Source organism: Haemaphysalis longicornis, unplaced genomic scaffold, assembly GCF_048455015.1.
Source record: "Haemaphysalis longicornis isolate Haplotype H1 unplaced genomic scaffold, Haemaphysalis longicornis Haplotype H1 scaffold_1, whole genome shotgun sequence".
In the NCBI taxonomy this organism is placed as follows: domain Eukaryota; kingdom Metazoa; phylum Arthropoda; class Arachnida; order Ixodida; family Ixodidae; genus Haemaphysalis; species Haemaphysalis longicornis.
The window spans coordinates 405,747,132-405,774,266 of NW_027526203.1; the positions used below are offsets into that span (position 1 = coordinate 405,747,132).

Here is a 27,135-nt window from a genome sequence, read left to right on the forward strand (position 1 = left end):
GCTACATGGACGAAATTTTCGGTGACCAGTCTCTCGCCATGCAATCGTGCCCCGTTAAGATAAAAACCCGCAGCCCGGACTATTTGGGGGATGAAACGGGGACGAAAGATTTTGGGGACGAAACGGGTAAATACAGGAATTTTTGTCTCGTTATTATGGACATGGGTCCACAAAGCAAAAATAGAAAAAAATGACGGGTGACCACCAGAGGCCTCAGTGCGTACCAGAAATTCGCTGTTGGCTGAAGCATGCATTTATCTCAGAACGCTCTTCTTTCCAGTACCATCGAATTAGATCGGGAGCATTCGTGATCAGCGAAAAAAACTTGAGGGTACACTTTTCCTATCAAACAAGATTGCCCGGTGCGGCATACGTCTGAAAGAGCAAACCTGAGGCTCATGACAAGATAAGAGGACGATAATAGCTCGTGCCAATATTCGATGCACATAAAGGGCAAGGCTGTATGCTTCTCTGGTCAGTTCAGCGGAGGCAATGGCTGGTATAAAAGATAAATGGACCGAGCTTTCCACTCAGCTGAAAAAGAAAATATGCTACTGCAAAAGTGAGACGCCTTCAGCATGTGTTCCCTCACATGTTCATGTTTTTGATCTTGATTACTTATTATGAACAATTAATATGATGGGCAAATTTTCTGGGGAACGGAGGCGTCCATGTTAATGAGGCATGACTGCATATCAATTAGTGGAGTCAGTGTGGCGAGCACAGTGGACTACAGATGCATGCAGATGCATCTATGGAGTAAACTGTACATTTTTTTTTCTCTCAGCTGCGGTATTTTTTGCGGCATCCTTTTCCTATCGAAGTATTTGTGACCACCAACAATTTTTCTGTAGGATTGCTTCACCACAATAAACATCTGTTTATGGCAGAGCACTCTCTTCCCAGGCAAACATTATGACGATACTGGCTAAAATGAAGGTGTATTTTCTCACTGTGTGCTGAGGCTAAACTGAGTGGATGCAGGGGCTACGACCTCACTGAAGGGAAATTTGGAAAAGATGTTGAATAACCATTACCTTGTTCTCCACACTACTGATACGGTCATCGCATGTTCTAACGATACTTTGAAGGAGGGCGCAGTTACTTAGCAGCTGACTCTAAGCCTCCAGGGGAAATTTCATCTCATCATACCAGCGCAATGCTTAGGGAATTTGGTACCTCCAGTAATTGCCAGTGTAATGTGGTGAAGTTAGTATAGCTCAGATCACATGCTCACCGGTAGCCTGGTTTGCCACTGTCCATCTTCTGTGAGGATGCAAACCACTCCATGGCTTGTGCTGATTCATGGACAGTTTCAATCAATTATAGACAATTATACCTAGACTTGGGTATGTTAAAAAATGGCCGCATCTCCACTCCTTGGATGATGGCAAGGGTGCTGAGTATAAGGACTCTAAATGACATCCAAGTTGCATCCCGAGCGACATCCGATTTGTGCCCCGACCGTCATTGGATTTGAGCCATGAGTTGCACCTTGATTATTCCCTAAATGAAGCTGCAATTCACGGCTCAAATCGAATTTCGCTTGATTTTCGCTTGATGGTGGTGTGTGCACGGATGGACGCTGACAGACATTGGGAGGTCCTAAGGTACTCCGCACCGTTACAGGCGAGGGAGTAAGCCGTTACAGGCGGGAGTAAGACTCTCGCATACTAACTCGCGGTCGTAGCCCAATGGGTAAGAGGACTGTCTGGTCTACTAGACACTGGCTCGATTCCTGTCAGTGCCTGTGATTTTTCGTGATTGTAAATGCTATGCGTGCGGACGCGGATGGGCATTGTGCGGTCCTAAGGTGCTCCGCACCTAAAACTTCTGGGACACTGGGGTGCAAAAGAAGTGTCTGGAGGTTTAAATTTTAAATTAACTGAAATGATGCGGGGCTGCAGTTTCCCCGCTGATGTGGCTTGATCCTTCATTGCATTAATTCTGTGTAGCGATGTTAAAATTCACGGAGCTCTGTAGAATACGTGCTCTAACTACTTTCCCCACAATAAGTGGAATCAGGACGCGGCATATAAAATTATTTGTTTTCTCTGCCAAAGACGTAGCCCCTGATACGAATTATGACAAACAAGCTACAAAACAGTATATATGCAACGCCGCCTCGTGGGCTTTAGAAGCACTTGCATGTGAATTGTGGGATCATAATTGATGTGCCAGCTACACAAACCCTAACGTAGTAGGTATTAGTTTTGTGTAACAAAATAACATGTTGGCTATAAATTCATTTGATTGACGGAATGCTCTGGATGACGTGTCACTGAAGCTTTATTCAGAGTGCTGTAGGCCCAGGGACACATACATTAGTAGTGTAGTCTTGAGGAAATATTCAGGGGTCACCAAAAGCACCTCCACCCCCCCCCCACACACACACACTTTGCATTTTATTTTTGAGTTATTTTCATTGCACTCATGTTGCCATGATTTATACACTCGCGTGCATATCAGCTGGTAATCTGTGAAGCTAAAACTGAGGCTAGTTGCTAGTATATCTTGGTAAATTGCACTGCTTTTAGCACTAAACAAAAAAGGGGCAACACACACACAAGATAATGCATGTGGATGTGTGCACCGTTGTGCGTGTGTGCAAAGTTGTGCACCACCCTTTTTTGTTTAGTCCCAAATGATGTACCATGATGGCTGGTAGTGCTGGCAGATCAACAGAAATGTATGAGCATATACGTTTCTGCATGTGCCAGCAAGCGCCCAATTTTGGGGCTACTTTATTACCAACAAATGTTGACACAACCTGTACCTAGAGTCATTCGTTTCTCGGATTTATCGTTTTCGATATCAGGGGCGCTATTTTAGGTGTTACTTAGCAAGGAGAAATCGGTTTCCTATAAAGGTATGTAAAAAATTAGTTTTATTTCCTTACTGTAGAAAATAGTATTCAGCACTGTTGTCAAGTCTTAGGGGGAGATTGAGACATATTGGGGGAGATTAGGTATGGGGCTCATTTATGGGCCATTTTAGACCGCAGGCTCCCTGTGTACGCACTTCGCGTCTCGCGGGGGATCAAAATAGTTTGTTTTCATGTGCTCTGCGACTGTCAGCATTGCTTTGACATGTGTTCCACACTTTGTTTTTGCCATTGGGATGTGCTACATTTCTGCAGTAGGCTGTTATTTTATGTGTTGTTTTTATTTTTATTTTGAGGAATGGTGGCTTTTGATGTAAAGTTGAGGCAGGGGAGGGACCGGCCGTGAGCTCTTTGGGTGGCGGCCCACTGACTGCCAAATGGCGTTTAACAGGCCATTTTCCACTTCTGTGGTAGTGCAGGCAAGTCAACTTGGTTACAATAAAAGTTCGTTTTCACAGATGGTCATTGTTGGATAAGCCAGCTTGTTCAATCGTAGCTTCCAGGTTTTGCATCATATGTTACTAAGCTTCGTTATTATATTAACCCGCTGGAATGTGTTGTCCTTTTAGGTGTTTAATGAAAAGGCTTCATTTTAGCTCCACTGCTTTAGTTCATGATAAACCTATTAGGTAGGGGGTCCTGTGAACCAGTGATCAGGCTTTGAAGGGTAGGACACTTCCTTTCACTCAAATGATAGGCTCTGAGGACAGTGCATATCATGCAATAACGCAGTGAATAAAGACACCACAAAGGCCGTAGTTGTTGAATCAATCTATAGGAAGCAGGCAGGTACTACGGCCCTAGTCATTGGTCCATCCATGACCATTCCCGTGCACAGCACTTGGCTTAGCCAATGAGCTGAGACTGCACTGCCTGCTAACATGAAGGAACGAATGGTGTGGCGTTTGACCAATGCCACAAAGGCTAGTAGCAGAACCTGGCTATATTGTCGGGACTGTATCTCATTTCCACTGAGTCCATCGCACTAAAGCAACTAATTATGCAGCAACAAATCATTCTCACAATTTGTTTTTATTGTTATAGACATAGGCACGCTGGTCACAAGATTGCACCTAGGAATAGCGCCAAGGAAAGCAGTAATAAGGAGTAGTGAGTCATCACGGAATTGCTGCAATAACTTATTCCCAGACGAGTGAGCTTTTGCTTGAAGAAGTCCATTATCTCAGCCGTCGCCTCGTAGCAGTGGTATATCACGGATGTATCCATCAGGCACTTTCGATATTCACGAACATGCCTGCAGAGAGAAAAATGAAGCATTAGGGGGCTGCACTAGCTTTGCTGCTATCCTGTACTTGTTCTCACTTGTGGTCGCGTGTGTCGCGCGTTTTCCGAAGAATAATTTTTTTTTAAGTTGTTTTGACGCCAACCACCCAGGATGATCACCCCAAGAACAACGCAGATCATCCCCCGCTCCTTTACCCACTTGGGACAAATAAACGTTTATACTGGTACTACTGTTTTGTGAGCTGGAAAGCTAAAACCACAAGGTGTCTAATTCATTTCCCTAATTTATTTCACACATTTATTCCCTTTTCATAGATACTTTTATCCATAGTCTCTTACGTCTTTCTTTCTTTTATGTGCTCTTCATGCAGCAAACAGTCCACATTTATAATAATATAACCACGGGAAAAAAAAAAAAAAGACATTCTAACATTGTGTCCACCTTGAATTTGTTGTAAAAAACATTTTAGAAAAACTAGTCACCATCCCACCCTGCGAAAGTGGATGTCCAGCAAAGCTGTGGTAAATCATTACAAAGGGTGATCGAGGAGGGTATAAAATGTTTTTCATCATCTCAGCGGGATTGTTGCTTGCACTTGGCTAGTGTCACTAGATAAGGGTACAAAGTATCGGCACGCTTTTCTCCTATTGTTCCATGCCGCCGCCATGATCATTGGTCAGTTCGCATAACGTGACATTTGTTTACACTGCGATGGTTCATGGGCGCTGCCATTTTGTTGTTTATGTGTTTTAGTCAATCAACTCTGGTAGGATTAGCTTGTCCTCCCTGCTCTGTGGCTGCGCGTGACTGACGTCGTTCCGAATGTGAATCAGAGATAACGCGCGTAACAGCATTTCAGCAGCAGAAGTGTGTCTAAAGATGCAGCAAATGCTGGATCCTGTCTAGCCTGACACATGCGCTCAGCGTCTTGGGCAAGAACTGCTCGATTTAGTGGCTAATCCTGCCTAGCCTTCGAAGATAGGTAATCTGCAAACATAATCTTTACCAGGAACACATGGTGGGGGGGTCCCATTGTTCACAGGTGCCTTATCATCCATAATGTGGTTTCGATGCTTGTTTTGTGGTTTCCTTAAACGAATTCTGTGCTCTATGCTGCATGCCTGATTAGCCTGTCGCATGCGCTCGGCGTTTTTTAGGCCTTGGCGCCTTGGCGTTTTTGCCCATGGAGATGTTTTTGCCCGTGGCAATGAAATCGTTTGGGGGGTAGAGGTATACAACTTTGCTGTAAAACAGTTCACTGTTACTCAGCCGATGCGTAGACAGAATTTAGTCAAGAGCAAATGCATGCCTGAACAGTCTTTCGGTATGTCTAGGCAAGGGAGCCTAGAATACCTGACATCACACTCTTGATATGCTCATGATATGGTCTCATATACGTATATGAGACCAGAAGAACAGCGACTCAGATTTATACAGGCTGTTAAAATAAACTCAATTTTCCCAACTTACAGACAGACAATTTCTTTCGCCCTTAGTAAAAATGAGCTTTGAATAGTTGCCATTCGGAAGAGGTTTTCCTTGAGCAGCACAGCGTCGTCTTCAAAAACATGGTCGCACTTCTCGATGGCCTTTAAAAATCCCTTCTCACGGCAGGACTGGTCTGAAATGGTTTGCAATAGGACATTTAACAGTCGGCATGGGAAACATTGCACACGGCCAGCAAGCAATGCTTAACCATTTCATGTGACGAGATGGCTTTTATGCAAAGCGTTATTGAGGGTTCTACTCATAGAGTGGGTATGCCTTTGCACTCAGTGTTTTGCATTTTTCAATGGGGACTGAACTCTTTTATTGTATATGCCTTGGCAAATAAATACTTTCTCTAGTTGCTATTTTCCAAGACCTTCCTATTCCAACATCTTTATGGTAGGGCAACATGTGTAAGTAACCGTGTCACCTTGAAGGACACCCATAAAAGCCTGTGTCTTCTGCTTCTGATGTGCTCATTGCAGATGGCTACAGAACAATTTGAACAGGAGCATAGAACAAAGAATTTAATTTTAAAAACGCTAAAAAAGTTCAAAGCTTGCAGCAGGCGCTACACAAGCGCAAGTTTAAAACAGGTTACTTAAGTGTTTCCCTTGATCAAGGTGACGAAGACCACACAACATATCTGCTAAAAGCCACTGACTGGTAATCTAAGTGGGAAGGATAACTTTTCACCTATCAGACTGCAGTAACAGGCATGTGTCACACATTACTTACGCCTTACTCTCCTGCTGCCTCCCAGTCCCGCACTGGCCTCATTTTGTCCTTCACAGACGATGCCATAGTCCCGCTGTAAGAGCGTGGTCAAGGTGTGCAATCGACTCAAGGCGTGACTCTTGAAATCGCAGTTTGTTTCGCGGGAAGACGTTTCAAGGCACTCTTTGTACTTTATCCGAATCCTGCAAGAGAACAGAATAACATTATTGGCCTGGTTTCTGTCCACACTAGTCTATGCAATCAAAATTATATACGAGTTTTGTTCTGGTAATGGTTTTTACGCACTTTCACAGCAAACTATCAACTATCTTACTAGGATTGCTGTTTTTTTTATATTGACAGACATTATGTCTTTAAATCCCTGTTTGTTTCTTCATGTTGGTTCGATGACACAGCAACACAGTGGCTGACATGGTAGGCTTCTTTGCACTATCTTTGGATTCTGGTCACATTCACCCTGATTTCAATGGAGAAAATGACGTATATACGCCTGCACGGTGCCCTTTTCATTCTCATCAAAGGACTACGACTTTTAAAATCACTCCATTACACACCACTTGAAATTGATGGTATGTTGTCAAGGTAGTGTTTATACGGTAAGCGAAATGCCCCAAACCTCTAATTATGATAGTTGTTAAATTGTGACCAGTAAAGAAATTTAATTTATGATGGTTAAAGGGGCCATGACAAAATGCAAGTTTGGTTTATCAAAACGGGTGCTTCACAATAACAATGATGCCAATTTTATCACAAACTTCAAACAAATAATTGAGATCAGGAAAATATGTCAAACAGTGGCAACTCCAAAGCCTTTTTCTGGCGGCATCTCTACGATGTCACAGAAACTTGTTTCTGTGATAGCCACCACCAACCTAAGCCACGCCTAAGAAACATGAATGCCATTGAATGGGCAATCGTAGTGGGGCCTCTAGTTCTAGATGATCGCATCTCTCGAATGTCAATGTGCAGTTAACAGACTGACAAATATGTTTTTAGGACTGGCCTCTACTACGTCAGTCCTGCACATATTAGTACGTCACTGTAGTGTAAAGTTTAAAAATTTTTCAATATTTATACTGCTTTTTTTTTTGGTTGAAAAAAATACCTTTCGTGGCTGGAATGCAGCAAAGTGAGCTGTCAAAAGCAAAGTCTTTCAAACTAAACAAGGTTGTATTTTGTCTTCGTGGCCCCTTTTAATAGATCTGCATTGCCTGAAACAGTGCTTTTGGACATGGGACGTACTGGCAGATTCGATCGTTGTCCGTGCCGATTTCCATGAGCTGCAGCATGCGCATGAAGTCTCCCGCACAGAATTCGTACTTCTTCTGCGCCCTGTCGGAGTCGCACTCTTTCTCACTGAAGGCACGCTGGTAGGACAGCTTCACCGCAGCTTCTCGGTGCAGCAAATAAAAAATGCAAAGAAACAGTACAGCACCCATCAAGCTTTGCGTCGTAATTCATGCGAACAGAAAAAATAGGTATATATATCATGCCACATTTTGCCACCTCTAGCCACTTTTTACTTGTAATGTTGGAATGGCACCACTTTGAGGTACAGATTTGCAACAGAATGCATGGGGAATTTTAAAAGCGCCTCTTGGTAACAGTCAACTTACACTTTGCAACGAAGCAGTATATATTTGCTCCATAGGTGTATTTGTTGCTCAACTACGGTGGGTGGTGTGGGTTTCATCTTTTATTTTTGCCACCAATACTTTTAGAAATCTTTCCTGCTATTCTCCTGATGGATTGCTGTTCTCAGCATAGATAGAGACGGTAACTTGATTATCATGCCAATCATAACAAAAATGAACTTCAACTTTAGAGAGAAAAAGAAAAAAGAGCATTCACCAGGAAAAATAATGTAGTCCCGACATGAAAAGTAGTCTTTGCTGATATTCCAGTTATGTCAAACTGAGAAAGTCTACACCTTCCAATGATGTTCTTTTCTTTTGCTCTTGATGTCGCCTTTCTGTGAATTCATCCAAAATTTAGAGGGTGAGAACTGCACATAACTTGGCTCCCATGTGCACTAGCCCTCACGCGACTTTCATTGTGTAACTTTTTCTTCTGCTTGATAATTGCTATTCATGGCACCAGAACAATGTATTTCACAGGCCATCACACTGAGAAAATAGTAATAAAATCACCAGATGCTTTCCATTTCTTGTGCTGAAACAAACACTGGGTGCTTGGACTGGGATTTGCAGACGATAATTAAGTCAATATAGTACTGCAGCTCTGAAAACATGAATTGTTTTTAAACACAATGCTTGTGGCCAGGTATAACTGCTACTTTACTTCTCATAGCAATGCATTTCACCAAGTCTACAAGTCGACTATGACAACTAATTCTCCTTCAACCCATGAGACAGCCTAAGCGCCTAAGGAACTATTTAGGCTCGTGTTGTACCTTATGCACATAGGCTGTCTCATGGGTTGAAGAACGTTTCGCAGTGCTATGGCGTTGGCTCTTTTTTGTATTGATTGCCCATTCACACAATATGAACTTAACTAATACAGCTTAAGATATTTTCTAGCTGCGCCATTTTAATCGGCATTATTTGGCAAATTGTGAATGATTCACTACGAAAACATTACAATGATTACAATAATTTCGTTACAATAATTTCATTACAATATATCCCACAAGTCAATACATCTGCATTTTTTTCACCCCTTTTTATTTATAGCAATGAATGTAATGTAATTTTCAACAGAGACCAGCTAGCTGCCTGTGTTAATAAAATATCTCCGAGTCACACGTGGGTCAACTGGCTGTCAACATACGCAGAGAGGCCATGCACAAAAAAATATTTGAAGTTTGTCCATACTGTTTGCCTCTTTTTTTTTTTCGTACTTGTGTGTCCGAGCTTTACAGTTGTTTATTAAAGATTTGCACAAAGGCATGAGCAGGGGTGTTAAAATGTAACAGAGAGCCTTCACCTCACTCCGCAGTCATTACGTTTTTGTAAATGTTGGCTTAATTTTAAGTTTCTTCCTTTGCTCTTTGCCACCCTCATAATTTAACCCATCACTCGGTTGCCTATCCCCCCATGATGTCTTCTGATGTCTCGTATCATGACACACAAAACATGTTACTACCTCTGCACGATTTGATGAAAACAATTTACCAGCACCTTTTCACGTCCTAAGGAAATACTAACTTTATATAGTTAATTTCTGCTCGCATTGTTAGTCAAAGCTAATGTACAGTATCACTCTTTTTACAACAAACTGGTTTTATTTGCTAAGTGCTAGGGTTACACTGGGTTTCTAAATGCCAACTTGAACATTTGTATCATTTCTTAAATACCCTGGCCTGAGCAGGTCCCAGGTGTTTAGTGCTATTAGACGTTTTCTCGTGTTGCCTGTTGCGTCCTTGTATGATTTTTTTCCTGAACTTGAAGTCGTATTGCAAATGATTCTGCTGCCAACATGTTATAAACCTCAACTCATTCCACACCAAGTCCCGTTACTGGTTTTGTTCTCACTGCATAAGCTTCACTCTGCAAGAAGTACTTGCTCATTGGCAATGCTGAAAGTTGTATGAACCTAAATGGTGACGGCTGGCTTTTCTCACCAGCAGTCCTATCTTGAGTCGCAAGTCCGCAGCAACACTTACACACCACTGACGCTTGACATGAGACGCACTTTTTATTCAGCGAAAACACGCGTCTTACATCGGCAGTGCCCCTATGAGTACCGGAAGAACTGTTAGCACAGGGAACAAGTGCGGCAGGCAATCATGCAATCACTTCCCCTGCACTTGTGTGGGGGTCATGTGCATCGTGTTCCAAACTTGCCGCACTGTTGTGAGAAGTGCGCGGTTTAGTGCTCTGTCTTTTCGGATTCGGAGTCGCCCTGCTCTGTTGTCTTGCCTCGTCTCATGGCGCACATGGGCTCGTACTGTTCCAGGATGTAGTTCTGCATGTAGGCGAGGTGTGTGTTCAGCTCCATCCTGGTGTTGCAGTGGGTCGCATGCCGGGCCCCGTTGACGCAGTGTCGGTAGATGCTCACCGCCCTGTTGTGACCCAGAAGGCACACAGTCAGTCTCCCGCTTCCGGCAACCGTCTAGTCTGCACCCACCATGTTCTGCTTTCCGGCACTTTAATTGATATGATGAAAACTGGTCTTATTATGGTTGCGGTGGATTTTTCTAGCTTTTCACGGAAGTTATTACATGCTTTCAAAGGGCACCAAACAGTCTCGTGTATTTGTTTAAATTGACGCGCTTTGCAGGGCACAACGAGTTACCACATTTGTTTTCTATTAGCGCACACGAGGTGGTGTACCTGCAGATGTAGTGGGCGTCATTTGTCAAGTGCCCTGTTGAGTTCACAAACCCCGATGCACACTGGAAGAAGTATCGGATGAACCGGTTTCCATCACAGGTGTATGCAGCACCTGCAGCATGAGAAACCGGACTCGTCTTTACAATCGTAGATGCGTCAACATTTCATGCTGTGTTCATTGAGCTGATAAATGCATTGTGTGTGGGCTGTACACTGGTAAATATTGCAAAAAAAGTTGTAGAAACTGATGCAAATTAAGGTTTAGTATTCAAGTAATACGAGCAAGCAGAACTAGATGCATGTTTCTTAAAGGTGGCTTTGTCCGGTGGCTGCCAATAGTACAAACAACATCCTGTGGCGTCGGAGGGACCCGGAAAAAGTGGCTGGTAAGCCACCGCTACTTATCTGCTTTGCTTAATTAATATCCAAGTTATTTTTTTGACGTTTGCTATAAAATTGACATCGTTGATATTAGGTCGGAGCGGTCTTTTTAATGATTCAAACTTGTGTTTTATCTTCATGTCCCTTTACAACACAGAACCACCGCTCATGTACGAAGGTTGTGTTTGGCTGCATCTGCATCAGAGAGGACAAATGGCAGCTATTGGCTGCCTTCCATTTAGTTTCGACCACACAGTAGGTTAAGACAGGCACTGGTCTGTAGTCCACAAGGACGTAACACGCTCAGCATCGACACTGCCTTCTTTGCTACACATTCTCCTGTTGTCCCATCTTGGTATGTGTGTTATACACATTGCCCTTCCACCTTGAGCCTTCTGCAAGCTCATTCACCATCAATCCACAAAGATCAAAAATTGAAAGATGTCATAAAGAACAGAAAAGAGAGTTGGTTCTTGGCAGAGGTTTGTCTCAGGGTTGTAATTTTCGGAGTAGGTAATTTTTGGAGTAGGATTAGGTATACAAACACCTCGGGTAGCGGAAAATGAGCTAAGTTTTTGCACTTTTCTTGTCTAGAGAGAGGAGCGATTTCTTTTAGCTGGTAATAACCAGCACAAAATACAAATTCAACTGCCCAAAAAAGCAGCATGTTTAGATATCAGCAATTAAGCACCTCCAACAACACATGTAGCTGGTGTTCAGTGAAAGTTTGCAGTGGCAGTTTTATTTTGTTAAAAAGTGCCCTCCGTATAGAGCTGTCTTTCTCGTGGTATTTTGTTTTGTTTTGCTTGTGCATGCAAATGTGCTTTCAAAGGGCAGTCATGGTTGTATTTTAAGGAGCATAGTACATGGTCCTAGTAAATCACAGTTTGAACTTCCAAGGCACACTCTCTCAGAGGCATTTTCTCTGCCTGTTGAACCTGTGTGTACCGCCAACATACCGGTGTGCTCAGCACGTTCACACACATAGTGTGTGGCATGTCCAGTCCTCCAGCTGCCTTTGCAGTGCCACATGTAAAAGCGTGCAAGAGCATGTTTTTAACAACTGCAAGGAGTGCACTTGTAACTTCAAACCACATTCAAAACCAACGCTACAACAGCCTCTTGTTCTTCTTTTGTGCTGTTTTAAAAATACAGTTTAGCAAAAGTTGTTGCTGAGCTAGTTGGTTCATACTTAAAGAAAGAACGTGGGGCGCTAAACAGACAGCGACAACAAAAACAAAAAGCAACAGATACAGGTAACAGATTGGCGCCTGTATCTGTTGTTTCTTGTTTTCTTCATTCTTGTCTATTTAGCGCCACACGTTTCTTACTGTTTTAGAAACAACAGCGCATCATTATGCAAACACTTTTAAAGCGAGAGGTACGTTGATTTCTTGATTCAACAGCACAACTCCTTTGTGTTACTTGTGCTGGGTGACGTCGTGTGTCCACAGGTGTCATGGTGGTTAGGCCTACACTTCAGTTAGGTCAGTTAGGCCTACACCAAGTGAGCGGTGCAGTGAATAGTTGTTTTTCAATCTCAACACCGCCATAGTGGTTCAAGACCACCTGGGCGTCTGTGCACAGCAGGGTTGGGGCCTTCCTTCCCTACCACCAGACCAATCGCATGGCCACTGACGTGGCTGCCTTCGACAGGAACAAATAAAGAATAGAAACAATAGCCTCCTGAACAGGATTTGCAATTCTAAGAATCGCTTTCGTCAATAGAAATGCGTGTTTAAAATGTAGCGTCTCTGCACTCACCCTCTCTCAGCGTAAGGCGTGACGTTCGAAGTATGCTCCGGGCCTGGGATGACGAGCCGCACATGCCAACGTACTTTTTCGTCAGAAGCTCGAAGAATTTTTCCGAATCTTTGTACAGTTGGTCAGGTGGAGCACAGCCATATGCCTCTATAGATTTGTTTTGGCATGTCCTGTACTTTTCAAGATACCTGTCAGTGGTACAGAACATGTTAACGTTACTGATTTACAGTCTCAAATAACTGCTTATATGTGAAGGACATACTGGTGAACACTTGTTGACTGGCTTTTTTCTCTTTGGCACCCCTTTTCTGGGACTGCTTTTTTGAGGCTAAATTCAGTTAATGGATTTTAATAGGGAGCAAGTGCTTGTGGGGAACAGTTTTCCCTCGTGCTGTAGTGCAAACACGCTTAGCAAATTGCATCACGTTTAGCCAATGTTATTTTTATATAGACCAACAAGGTTCCAGTAGAACGGTTACATTAAAGTGCCTCTCATGACAGTTTGCAAAATCTTGATCCTCACTGCGTCTCAGAATCCGTCCACCTATAGCTGCAGAACCAGTTTGGCACCCACTGTAAGACAAATTACTCTACGTTTGGTCACCAGAGCATGCAACAATTGGGCCATCTATGTTTTTTGTAAATATTTTACAGAGAATCTATATATGCCTAATCCCCCCAGTTGTCGCGTCCGTGTGGAACTAAAACTCACTAACTTGGTTCGCCAGCTGGTGGCCATTGCGATTTACTCTTGCTGGCGACCTGCGCTGCTCGTGGGTAGGTTGTGGCTCCGTCTTTGGTGCACCTTAGTTTACTCAGTAGCATGCGTTCAGTGCATGAAAAAAATTAATTAAAAAAAAAACAAAAAGTTCTTACAACCTCCACATTTCGATTAAAGATGTCTTATATTGCCTCTGCAAAAATGTCTTCACCGCAATGCATTTGTGTTTACAGGTGAAGCCGAGTTTAAGGCGATTGGGGTAAGCTTGGTCTTTGTAACGTGGCTCTCCCACAATTGGTGTTGCGCAGTGAAGCATAGCTGTCTTTGGATAGCCTGTGCTGCGTCGGCGCGTTAAACCTTACAATCAATCAATGAAGACATACGGGCACAATGGTTTGTCGTTTCCAAGAACTTCGGCGATATTAGCAAAATGGTAGCCACACAGGAACATGTCATTTATAAATCTCTGCCGGTTGCATATTGTGTTGCCTTTCTGGAACGCTGGAAAAGAAAAAGGAAAGAGCACAATAAGATCACCAAAAAATGAAAGGGGACCGAAATTTTACTTCCGATATTAACATAAAGATTATTGTTGTTTTTGTGCAATAAAACTGCATATATTAGCTTAACATACAGAACTAAAAATGCTGTTGTGTCCTTTAAACCACAAATACAATAAAGATGGCAAAGTGAGGTAATGACGAGACTCACAACATTGATTGAGATATGGATATTCACTTTTGGTCTGTCTGGACGTGTGTGACGACAACAACCTTCGTCCACAGAAACTTCATACATCTAATTATTGTTATCACAATTGAAATTGAAATGTATTCTTGCTCATATATAAAACTGGGAGTTGGGAGTTTCGTAGTAGTCTTATATATCAGTTTCTTTTTATTTAGGAAAACAGCGGTCTTGACAGCTTAAATATTAACTGCATGTATTATATACTTTCCTCATACAAACAAAATAAATAAAAAGTTTTCAGTTCAGTTCGCTACACAAATTGTTACAATACGTACTGGAGGTGTCGCCAGTTGACCTGTCAGAGTAACATAAGTGATAGTGTAACGTTATCTTTGCACTACTATTAACATCCCTGCCAAACTAGTTCTTCCACCTTGGTCTCACATTCTAATATTACAACCAGAAAGCATGGAGGCAATAACTTCAGCTTTTCTTTTGGTTTTCAAAGATAGCCTGTTATGTACGTCCCAATTTGGTTTACGGTTGGAAGAAATGCTCCTACACTCGAGAATCGTTGTCCCGGTTACGTGGAGACTGTGCCCATTGGACATAAGTGTAGTAGAGCGCTTGTACCTGATCATTGGCAGTGGTCAACCTACCTGCCTTTCTGAGGGCGGTGCACAGAAGACGGTACCTGTGGGAGATGCTGTTCGCAATGAACTTTATGTGGGGAACAATCTGGTGTCCCAGTGAACAGTTCGCCTCCTGTTGGATTCTGTGAGCACAGAGTCCGTATTTGTCGACTTCACTGCAACAGATGAGAAGTTGTCAAGTTACTGCGGTCGCTGTCCTGTTGCACTTGTAAACCACAATTGTATTTGTCATACAGCTGCGCAGCTGGGTGGATTGCGGCCGCTCTGACTGGCGTTGTGAATGCGTATGAGTATATCTTTTTTCCAGTCCAGGAAAATAAAACAACTTGTGTAACAATGCAATACTGTTTGGGGCTTTAAAATGAGTCATTTGTTGCAAAGAGACTGCAATGAGCAAGTTATGTCTGGAAAAGAATATTATTTGTCTGTCTTTTTTCACCGAAGGTGTGTTGAATAAAACGTAGACAAAGCTGTGAATATTTTGTGAAAAGCTGTGAATTAAATTCTGCATTACTACAACTGTCATCATCCTTTACAACGTGGTGATTTTTCGATAGGTGACTTTTCTCAGTAGTTTGATGAGCCCAACAATGGAGTAACAAGCAGAGTAAAGAGGGCTGTGATGAACAGGATTTCAATCTTGCTGTGCCCTTGAAGTCTGCTAGGCCTTATATTTTTTTAACATAAACACTGGGTGGTGCCACGAGCTTTCATAAAACAGCGGGACTTTTTACCAGTCAGAATAATTCAAGATAAACTGCTTGAAAGGGGGCCCATGAGGGGATCCTTAGTTTAAATCTATGCTCTGATAAAGTTCTGCTCCTTCACGGTCGAGATAAGGTTAGCACAATGTATCTCCGAAATATATTTCAGTAGTTCCAACGTGCAGTTATAAGAGACTGAAATAGCTCTTCCAATACCACATCCGGTACATTATGGGTACCACTCCGTCTGCATACGCATGTCGTTTTCCATTTGTGGATGAAAGATGGAAAAGAACAGGGCAGGCACACTGCTTTTGCTGGAGTGGGAAGCCCCAGGCTTGGCTTTAAAAGTTGTTTGTTTCCCAGCGGTGCATTCGTTCAGTCAATGTTGTCACCTTAGAATATCACTTCGTGATCTGCCCACTCGAAAATTTGTCTTTTACTTGACCTCCTACAGACTACGCACGTTGCCGAGAAAAAAACTGGTGCGAGCATTCTTCCGCTGCTACTGACGCATGACAGTGTCAGCCAGCACGACTGGCTTGGGAAATTTACGCTCCCAAGCCAGACATAGGCATCGGATAATTTTTGCAATTGAATCCCCACCCCCCTGACGTCCCCTCCTGCCCCGGTATGCCTGACTACGACGGACAATGAGAACGTCCCAAGAATGGGACAGCATAAGGCACTTTCAGTTATAAAAGAAAAAAAAACGTTGGAAAGGTTGTTTTACCAGTGATGTGAAAGTGCTGAAGAACGGGCATTGCTTAGGGAATCTAAACTATTCTCCTTGAGATGCCACGTACATTCCTGTGTATACACATGTTTGCTGGGGGAGAGGGAGGGGCCTCGCCCATGAAATGTAGAAAATCTAGCCACAATCGTGACTACGTAGCTGCAACTTTATGATGTGCCAAAGCTTCACTCAAAAATCGACTACAGATGTGAAGGAGGCCTATGCAGTGCAGGATCATCATTTGAAGGCCCCTCTTCTGATGTAGTAGTGGAGAAGGTACCCACACTGCAAAACAAAATCCCAGTTGTGATGCAGCATTTTACAGCATGGAAGATGGCCCCAGTTGTTTCGGAATGGTGTTGCAACAAAATTAACTGTAACTGGGATTATAGGGGAAGGAGGCAGGGGCAAATGGGCTACTGATGGGGAAGGGGAAAAGGACGTGAGCTGTCAAGGCTGTGTTGACCGACCGCCATGAGGATTGGTACCAACCTGATGAATATAGTGGTTCTGAACAGTCGTCATGTGGTAGTAAAAAAACGGCTACGACTAGCCATTTATGTTGTGCTCCGATAAAAAGAATTATTGGGCCCTCCTGTCAAGCAAGAACGTGCACCAATGTAGACAATGCCACAGCTCTGTACTTTCTTCAAGCAATGTCTATTCTCCCCTCCCTACTCCTCCCCTGCCTCAATGACGTAAAAAAAAAAAAAACTCCGAATCTTACGAGTAGTGAGATTAAAAACACCTGGAGGCATCTGAGAATGATGTGGCGCCGAAAGGATATGGTGGTATTATAGCTGCTGCCAAGGACCGAGAGCGGCAGCAGCGCAAGCAGGGGTTGCGGTGGAGAGCCCCGCAGGGTGCCTGCCCTGGACCTTTGGTGACTGCTGAGCCACTGGGTGAGGCCACACTTACCCCGCAACCCCATTCGCGCTGCATCGCCAACAGTTCGGGCTGGCTAGCTCCTATGCAATGACGACATCATTGTATGTAACGTTAGGCCGACGCATCCCCGTGTCCGCTTCTCTTGCTGCGCCACATGGCACATGTCCGAGTTCGCAGTCGCGGGCTTGTGACAGCCGAGTGCTGCGGATTTTGTGTTTTGGTCGGCTCTGGTTGTTTCGATGTGTTAATCCTAAACCTCAGAAGAGTTGAAGCGTGAGCCGGCTGGTACATAACTTTGAGGGTAAGGGGCAGCGCAACACATGGGACAAAACGGTGACGAGACGAACACATGCGCTCACATAACCCCTTCCATAATCTTAAATATTAACACGTTTGCCCAAATTATAGGCTCATGAAGAAAGGTCAATCGATACGGGATCCGGTTCATACCACTATATGATCAAAATATATCGGCGCTTAAAGGGGCACTGACACAAAAATTTTGCATCTTGTTTTTTTTATTGCGATAAGTAGCTAGTGACCTACTTATCACCTGTAGAAACCTCATTTGCTTCAGCGTGCGACGGTTGTTTAATTAGAGGCATTTTCAATGCGGCCAGTCGCAGTTTCGGTTTCGGCGGGTCCCGCGAACCGATAGATTTTGTGTCAACAAAGCTGACCACGTGACCGTTGGAGGGATATCACAGAGCAGAGCTGCCGTAGCACTGTCGAATCCGCATCGCCGGCAGTTTCTGCGAATGCCCCCTCGTACTGATCTCGTGAGCCGCTTAATTAAAAAGCGACCGTGGACGTGACGCAGGCGCTGCGATTGCAATTGCTACCACGGCTAAAGAACGACGCGCGACGCTCGAGACAGACGCGCGCTGGGAGCAGCCGGCCGGTCTGCCTACAGGTCCGCCTACAGATGTGTTCGGCTTAGCACTGCGGCGGATATTCGATTGCGACTCTCGTAAGCGGTGCAGATGACAATTTTTAATACAACCCGCCATCGCATCATTAATTCACTTCTCATATAAGATGCCATGGTTGGGACCTGGGTTCAATATCGTGCAGCATTAACAAGCTATCACTCAAGCTACTTGCGCCGGCCTCGGCCACATCGCGGCCGTGGCCGCCGCCTGCACAGCGACCGTGCGGCTCGCTCAGTGGGCTTTTCGTGTCTCCGGCGCGTTTTCGCGTCCAATGTAAGTAAAAAGTAATAGAAACAGAGTGCCTGGAATCGCTGTAGAACTTTGGTCGCGGCCAGCTGCCCGATGAGCTGACGAAATCACGGCGCCTCCGCTGCCTCCACCGCCAACGATCGGGTCGTTCGTTCTCGAGAGCAGAGGCTCCGCCCTCCGGCCCTCCGATTGGAGCGGCTATCCCGGGCCAGCCGGCGACAAACGCCGGCAGTGCGGAAGCGGCAAACACAAACTCGTGACGTGTTTGGATGTTGTTTATTTACAAAATAACCGCGGCATGTCGATTGCGCGCGGTCCTCTGCTGGCTGCTCGGTTGCGTTTCGCACACCCTAAAATTGATTTTAAATATATGTTCTAGGCTGTATTCGCCGCTGATATTTTGCAGATGATGTATGTGTGTTCACACCAATCTATCTCCGAACTTATCTCGCCTTCAAAATTTTGTGTCAGTACCCCTTTAAGTTTTCGGCCGCAGCTTCGTAAGTTTTTGGTGTCTCTCGGCCGAGCAGAAGGACGGGACAGGGCGGTGTGGTCCGGAGGCTAACGCATGCTGGAGTATATTAGTTGATGCGCCATTAAAGGCACCATTAAAGCTGGTTATATAAACGTTGCCCTGCAGCAGTGATAATGAACGTTTTTTTCTCTTTCCGTCATGCACTCGGAAAGGTACCGTTATCGCCAGCACAGAGCGGCACTCTTCCATCTTCTACTTTACTTTCGTCGCGTTTAAAAGTGAAGCTTTCTATGCCTCACTGATGGCGTTTGATGTCGCGCCGAAACGCACTGCAGGAAAGCCAACTTTATACAGTGGGTTTCACAAAACGATGGTTATGATAAGCGATGGCACATTATAATAAGCACCTTAAGAAAAAAAAACCCATCCCGTGGTCGGAATCAAACCTGGGTTTCTTGCGTTATGAAACCGGTGTCTATTCGATTGCGGCATTCTGACACGGTCGAAGCAGCTTCGCGTTTTAACCATCTTTCTCTTGAGAAAGGGGTTTGATTTTTTCGTTAAAGATGCATGGCTATGGAATGCATTCATTGGTGCAACTGAAAGGAAGCCATGGTGATATTGTCGATAAACGTCACTTAAGCGCACAAACGCAACACCCATACTTTACAGAACGCCGAGAAAGAAAATATTTCGAGCGAGTTTCAAAGTTATCATCGATGTGCGTAAAACGGTAGAGCAGTTATATTGGGGTCGGATATTTCATGGGTACCTTATCTAAGGACTGAACGCGCTTATTTACCACGTCCTAAAAGCATTGCAGATGTTAAAAATTTTGGGAAAAAGAGTTAAAGGCCCTTTAGTAGCAGCGCCATGCCATGCCAGAGCCAGTATCCGATGTTTATCTTTTTAAACTATTATCCGCTCGCATTTCACAAGGTAACAGCACTTCCCCGACTCGGGGCAACTTTTACGCCTCAAGTTTCAGTGGATTGCATTGGGGAGGGACAACATGTTTTGCCTCTGCCAAACACAGACCATGGCTGGCTAGTGTGCTAAAAATACAAGGATGGCGATGTAAGTACACGCAGGCAAGAGCGAGGAAGCAGTAATGAATAACTAAATTACCACACTCTCGTGGTAACAGCGCAAAAGGAGATGATGCAGCAAGAACAAGCACGGGCTCTTACAATGAGTACTGTTCACCGTAGAGTTAATACTACTGCTGTTAACCAATTGACCCAGTTGACTACTTCGCTGCAATCAGGTATCCTTGCAGGTATTTGTGCTCATAGTTAACGCTAACACCCTAATTAAATTCCATGCTGTGTATTTTCGTTCTGTTCAGATATATTTTGCCCAGATAAATGGCCCCTAAAATCAGTTCAAGGGTATCATGAGAGCAGACGTAACTTACGGGCACAGTGAGGCAAGGGATATGGATGAGCGCTTATCCGAGATGTGCACAGAGCTGTCGTAGAACCGGCTTGCACAGCTGAGGAATTTTCGCAGAGATTTGTCTGGCCGGCACTCCTTCGTATCGGCGCTTGTGTCATCTGCAATCAAGTAGCACCAGTAAAAACAAGAAAGAAATGCTGAAACTTGCAAGTGGGAACTGTCAAAACTTCCTGTTATACACCCAGCACCTATTATAGTCGCTTTCGCTAATACACATACGTGCATTGCTGGGAAAGACTTAAAGGAGCCATGAAGAGAAAACACAAGTTTGGTTCATTCAAAAGATTGTCTCGTTAGAATCATACTGAGACATCACTTTTAACGTAAACTTCGCTCAAATAAGCTACATAATTAGGAAAAACGGGAATGGTCATGCGACCCACCAGCTCATTTCCCGCAACAGAACCTATGATGTCACATGAGCTAAGCTCTGCGATTGGCGGAGGCTGGCAGAAGCAGACGCAAATTAGGTAGAGCTTACAAACTAGACGAACGAGCGATTTGCGCTTAAATTTAGGGCACATTCTTTACAAAGCAATAAGAATGATGGGGCAAACAGTGGAAGTTACGAAAGCACATGTAAACATAGAAGTACTGATGCGTTCTGCTGTTCGTACTGCGCACAGCATGCTTGGTTTAGCTGCACAGCACTACGGGGCTTGGGGTTGTCTCAGACGACACTGGCCGATTGACGCAAGCAACGGTGTCTTACGTGACCCCATTTGTCGAGCGAGCACTGTTTCAGGGAAGGAATATTTTCTCCCAGAACAAAAACAAACCAGGTTTAAATGCGGGCAAAAACAAACCAAACGCTTGCCACGGTATGGTGGCGCCATCTAGGTTACGGAACGTAAAGAAACGCGGGAACAAACCAACACCGCTGTACAGGGTGGAGACAACCTTTGAACGGTCCCGTGCCGCCGCAATTGGGCCAGCGGGCTCAACGCGTTATTCTTTTCGTTTCCCACGAGACCTAGCAACGCGAAACAGACAATATGATTCAAACTTCTTCAGTAAACCGCGTTGCGGCGATAATTTTAGCGCGGTTTTGACACAATGACTTGCTTCGGCGGCGAGCGAGCAACCGAAAATGGCGGCGCCAGCGTATACGTGTCTCTACCCTGTACGGCGGATGCGTGAATGAAGGTGTTCTAGGCTGCAGAGCGGTCGGTTCCTGTGATGTCATTTGGGACCACGAAAACGCACGATTGAGCGGGAAAATCAAAATTTTAACCTAAATCGTTTAATTTCTTAGTGAATAAAGCACCTTTTGTATCCGGACAAGCGCTGGGGCACTATAAAACACGAAATCTTTCGAATAAAACCAACTTGCATTTTCTCTTCATGGCTCCTTTAAATTCATGCGCCATACGAGCAGTTAGATACAAAAGTAGGAAGACACTAGAACTGTTTATGAAATACCTCAATAAAGCCCAATGCATCTCTATGAGCGGAATAGCCTGAGCCTATTTATTTTAAGTTGGCTTTACTACTATACACAAGTGCATTGCTGGCAAGACATTTTTGCAGGGGCAGTATAAGTGGTCTGATGTCAGTTTGATGGCCGAGGGCCTTTTGCTCCTAAATGCCTGTATAAGACTCCATGCATCGCAGTAGGCTTCACCATTAGTAGGCTTCACCATTATACACAAATGCATTGTTAGGAAGGCAATTCCGAGGGACAATTAATGGAATGTGATATGAAAGTGCGGAGGCACTAGAGCCTTTTGTAAATAGCATTTTAGTACGCGGCGAAAGCATGATGCAACACTCGTTACAGACGGACAGACGACTTTTCTCGTTGAGTGCACGCAGCTATTCTCAAGCATTTGCTTCCTACCTAACAGTCAAGTTCATTTCAGGAAGCAATTGTCGGACAGGCTGCAAGGGTATCGCTTGGAGCTGTGCAGCTGCGTCTACAAATGCCCGTTGTTTGCTACTCGGCGTGGAAGCTACACGTAAAAATGTAAAAAAAAACCCTGGTTGATTTCTCTGTCACGTGAATCTGTAAAACACAAAAGTGAAATGTGCAGCAAAATATGAAGCTGAGCATAATTTGTGGATCGGTGGCTGTTTTCTGGGTGTGCCTGACGAGCGACGTCCTGCTGGCGGGTCGCTTCGGCAAAGGTATACTGGAGTCATTTCCGGGACGGATATGACGTCAGCGAAGTCTTGCTGTATACCGGCATAAAGCACTGTCGTGCTAAAATATAAAACCCGAAGGTGAACAACCCTAAGTATATATAACGTACTCTTTAGTACTAAAGGCTGCTTCCCCACAAGAAGACCCTGCCTGCAGGGGTGCACCCTTTACAGGCCGCTTGCTCCGTTGTACTGGCGTCACTTCCGTGACGGATATGACATCGATGATCTTTGTGTATCCGGGAATAAAACACTTTCGTGTTAAAACAGTACGGGAGATCCCTCCCAGCATTGACCAAGGGATGAAAAGTATATATTTATCCAATCACGTAAAGATTCCGTGAGTGATGATCGGTAGTGTCGCTTGACAAAACGAGTTTGGTGCTATGACTACTACGAGTTCATTTCTACAATCCTTAACTTACGTGCAGGTGTACCGCGACCAAACGAATGAAGACGGACGGTTAAGTAGAAAACACTCAAACAATTGGACGACCGGAGTGATTTGAGCGAAATTGCCGGTGTGACGTAGTCGATAGCGGCAGTCGCGTTGTCACGTCAGCAAGGCGCGCGCCATTTCTCTGTCCGTCCGTCCGCCCGTCGGTCTCTCTGTCTTTCCACTCTCTCTCTCTCTCTCTCTCTCTCTCTCTCTCTCTCTCTCTCTCTCTCTCTCTCTCTCTCTCTCTCTCTCTCTCTCTCTCTCTCTCTCCTTCACTCTGCGTGTGCTCAATTAAACGCCAACCGTGCGGACTTGACCGAATCTGGACGGTCGAAGTCATCCAGACGCAGTTATTGGTTCTGCTAGAGCCAAAAGTGCTGCACAACCAATTTATTTTTGTAGAGTTATCTCGCCTCGTTTGAAAACCGTTGTTAACCTTCGTGTGGTGTTCCAAATTTGGTTTCGTAAAAACCAGTGCAATGTTTGTTACCCTCGATTTTACACTGATGTTTCGCCTGAAATGTGACCGATCTTTGCTTTGCCCTGGGGCCTTACTTAACAATGTTGACGTCTATGAACCGTGTCACCAGTGCTAGCAGTTAGGAAAAATATTTGCCGATAGGTGCTTCCTTTTTCTACATATTCGTATGGCAGAAGTGTTTTTTTTTTTTTTTTTTGCCAGGGCGCGGCTCCGTGCACCGAAATCACCTAAAATCCATGCAAAATAGCGACGCCCTAGTATCGACGTCAAAAACAACAGCGGGTGTTCGCCAAGATATTGTTTTCCTGTCAAAGAAGCAAGATTAAGAAACTCACTGAAGCATTTGGGGAAATATTTCCTCTCCATGTCGGTTAGCAGAGTGTCGTTGTTCCGAGCGAGCGCCGTTTCGTTGTCGCAATAGGCGATCCTCCAGCTATCTCTCAGGCAGACTGCGAATTCAGCGAAATCCCTGCGCGGAGCACGTCAAGAGCGTCTTAGATGGAAGGAACGGTACTTAGGCCGGGCTTCGGCAAAGAAAGGGTAAACGACACGATGTATGGCAGGCAAATCTACGAACACTTATTTTCAGAAATGTGTCGAGAAAGGTATTTAAGCTTCACGAAGGTGCCAACATTGCCACGAAGCGGTGTTTGTCTTGTTTCGGTGTTTTGCAAAGGCGTAAAGCGCCGTGTACTGGTCAACAGAACGTAGGCTTGATGCACGCGTTGAGTGCGAGGGCAGCTCGTGACCGTCCCACGCAGGGTTACCTGCAGTTCCTGGTCAGATCACCTCGCATTGCTCTGATCTTTTCCTGTAGAACCTCCGCGCATTGTCTCTTCAGTTTGGGGTAGTTCTCTCCGTTACAAGGCACTCCTGCAACAAGAAACAGCGTGTTAGCGCGGTGCAGCAACGAAGATAAAAATGAGCGAATAACCGCGGAATAATAACCTATGACCTATGAACCTATGGCAACGGGTGCACCAACATTAGAGAGTTTTAGTACTCTGTATGCTCCGTGTTGTACGTGGTTACCGCGTGGATCGGGACCCGTCTGGGCACTTGCGCGTTCGTCGCTGTTAGGGGGATTGATTCCGCGGGCCGGCCCTCGCCGTGCCCGTGCATTCGCCACGGTGGGGTGCGCCTCCTCGCCCTTCCCCCGCGCGCAGGCGCAGTCCGGTCCCGGTCAACACGGTAACTACGTAAACGACGGAACAGACAGACTGCTAAAAATAGAGACTACGTAAACGACGAAACAGACGGATTGCTAAAACTATAGTTTATACCACAAGCTGCATGCAGCACTGTGTAGGCGACATTGTTGTCAATAGGGCGCCCACTGAGGCCACCTAACCCATCGCGAAGGAAAGCGAGAGTAGGCGCCGGGTCTTGCGGTTCCACCTGCCGAGAGGGGAGTCTGAAAGGTCCTTTCTAAACTCCCTTCATGGTGAATTAGGCACCCTCACTGGGCGCTCTAGTGACAACAATGTAGCCTCCACAGTGCTGCATGCAGCTTGTGGTATGAACTATAGGGAATTTTAGCAGTCCGTCTGTTCCCTCGTTGACGTAGTTACCGTGTTGATCGGGACCGGACTGCGCCTGCGCGCGCGGAAGGGCGAGGAGGCGCACCCCACCGTGACGAATGCATGGGCATGGCGAGGGCTGGCCCGCGGAACTAATCCCCCTGCCGCGATGCGCAAGTGCCCAGACGGGTTCCGGTTAACACGGTAACCACGTACAACACGGAACATACGGAGTGCTAAAACTTGACCCTTACGGCCTCATTTTATGGCACGTATATCTCTCGGCCTGCCGTTATGGCGCAGACTATAGATAAGCTTGCGTTTGCGTTATAACGCCGTGGCACAAAGTATTCATCTTCATTAACCCTTTTTTTTTTTGTAGCTAGCGTATTGTTAGATTTCTTACCTGAACAAAGCTTCGTCAAAAGCAGTGCTGAAAGACAGTGTAGCTGCAGAATCTTCTTCATTTTGCGCGTTCAGATTATATGACTGGTACGTCTAGAATCTAAACAAAGAAGGTTGCGGGTACGGAACACAAGCCGCGCAGTGCCCCGAGCCCCTTCAAAGAAAACGACAGTGCTTCCCTCAAGCCAATCTGTGTAGCTTCGTTCTCGTCTTCTTTTCATCAGTTTTTGGTGAAAAGCCTGTGGCGCCGCTAAGAAATGGCTGGAAGGAGGTTTGTGGTTATTCGTTTTTGATACACACAAGACAAAATTGCACGAGAAAGCGTAAAATCACACGCAACGACTTTTATTGCACCCACAAATAGCGCGGATTCGAGAAGGGGGCATTCACCTGCCACGTTGTCGAATCAGCAACGTAACGAGAACACAAATGCACGTGTGAAATACGTAGGGTGGCAGGGGGATAGTGCTGACACAGGGCACACCAGCCGTGGTTGGTTTGTTTGGGCTTACATGATCCAGTGGCCCCCGTTCCGTAGTGTTAATTATTAACTGTTGCGAAAGTATTTCCCCGCATGCCTCTTTGCAGGACGTTCTTTTCCCAAACGGACACTGGATGACTAGGCGAGACATCTTGCGCCTCTTCCAGGTTTGAAAGGACACAAAAGTGTCTGGTGGCGATAGGCCTCAGGTAGCTATGAGCTGCTAGGGCGGAGCAATTCACGGCACTCCCTGCAAGGCTAGGTCCGCCGGTGCACTCACTCACTCACTCGCTCACTATTTTATAGAGGAGAGGGTTGTGACTGAGGTTAAAGACGGGGAAGAATGTGAGAGACGGGATGGTCGCCGTTGCACCACCACCACCATCATCATCATCATCATCATTACGTCCACTGCAGGACAAAAGCCTCTTCATCTTGAAGGTGGAAGCGCTCACAAAACGGACGAAATCAGAAAAAAACATAGACGACACGGTGGTTTTTTCTACTTTCGTCCCCGTTTTGTGAGCGCTTCCACCTTCAAGATGAACAGCTACCAACTAGCCCAATTGTCCGTTCTACAAAAGCCTCTCGCGAAGATTTCCACGTATGGCGAGTTTGCCGAGTACATTCTTCTCTCCCAAACTTTCCCAGTTATTCTCCCCATTTAAATCCCTGGTCCTCTCCTGCTCCGCTCACCATCCCTTGGCAACCATTCCGTCAATCGGACGGCCCACCTACTGTCTTTCATCGGCATCACATGACCTGCCAAACCCCGTGAGTTGGGTTGGACTTGAACAGGTCATTGCCCCTTGATTTGCCAATTTTGGTATTATTCCGCCGTAAAATGAGTGTTCGGCTACTCTGGACCGCCATTAAGCGAGAAATCGGCGTGAACTTTTTTGTTGTCACAGAATGTAATGTATTCCTTGCTCGAGCAAACCATTTGTCCGTACGTACGTACGTCACGAAGTCCCTCGACCACGATCTCATCCTGTTCGACGCGCATTCTCCTCCATTAATCCCAGGAGTGCTGGGCCGCTCCCCCGCCGGGCCTTCGCCCCGTCACCTGGATTCATGCACGTCGCCTTGCACGATGCTACGTGCAGGTCCCTCATCCACTCGCGACACCGGCTCCTGCCCGGTGCACGAGAAAGGTGATTTCGGCTTCCCTTGGCATTTTTGGAGCGGTTAACACGTAGCAGCCGTGGCCAACAAGCATTGAAGGCTGTTCAGGTGTGTGCTGTTGCACCAGTATCTGACGCATTTGGGTTGCGCTGCGGGTATGTACGCTCATGAGCAGGAATTGAGAAGATGAATGACGAGCATGTAAAAGTGGCGGGTTCTCTCGTTCGTCATTACCGTGAG

The 27,135-nt window shown here is 45.3% G+C and overlaps 1 protein-coding gene across 1 annotated transcript; it reads right to left on the minus strand.

Moving 5' to 3' along the window:
• Window positions 1–10,054: 10,054 nt before the first annotated feature.
• Window positions 10,055–25,351, minus strand: LOC144161257 (uncharacterized). Its single transcript, XM_077692099.1, has 9 exons — window positions 25,291–25,351; window positions 24,132–24,237; window positions 23,700–23,833; window positions 20,262–20,400; window positions 14,867–15,015; window positions 13,901–14,018; window positions 12,797–12,984; window positions 10,652–10,763; window positions 10,055–10,380 (listed from the first exon to the last, which is right to left on the minus strand). Exons 1-9 carry the CDS (start codon window positions 25,349–25,351, stop codon window positions 10,188–10,190), a joined length of 1,200 nt encoding a protein of 399 aa, XP_077548225.1. The 3' UTR covers window positions 10,055–10,187.
• Between the last annotated feature and the right edge of the window lie 1,784 nt (window positions 25,352–27,135).

What these genes read in the sequence shown, in the direction of transcription:
- LOC144161257 (XM_077692099.1), bottom strand. Translation starts at nt 25,351, where the DNA reads ATGAAGAAGATTCTGCAGCTACACTGTCTTTCAGCACTGCTTTTGACG. An exon ending in ACGCCTTACGCTGAGAGAGG is followed by an intron (nt 10,764 to 12,796) that starts GTGAGTGCAGAG and finishes CTCATGCTGCAG; the next exon opens with GTGCTGCATACACCTGTGAT. An exon ending in GACGCCCACTACATCTGCAG is followed by an intron (nt 10,381 to 10,651) that starts GTACACCACCTC and finishes GGGTCACAACAG; the next exon opens with GGCGGTGAGCATCTACCGAC.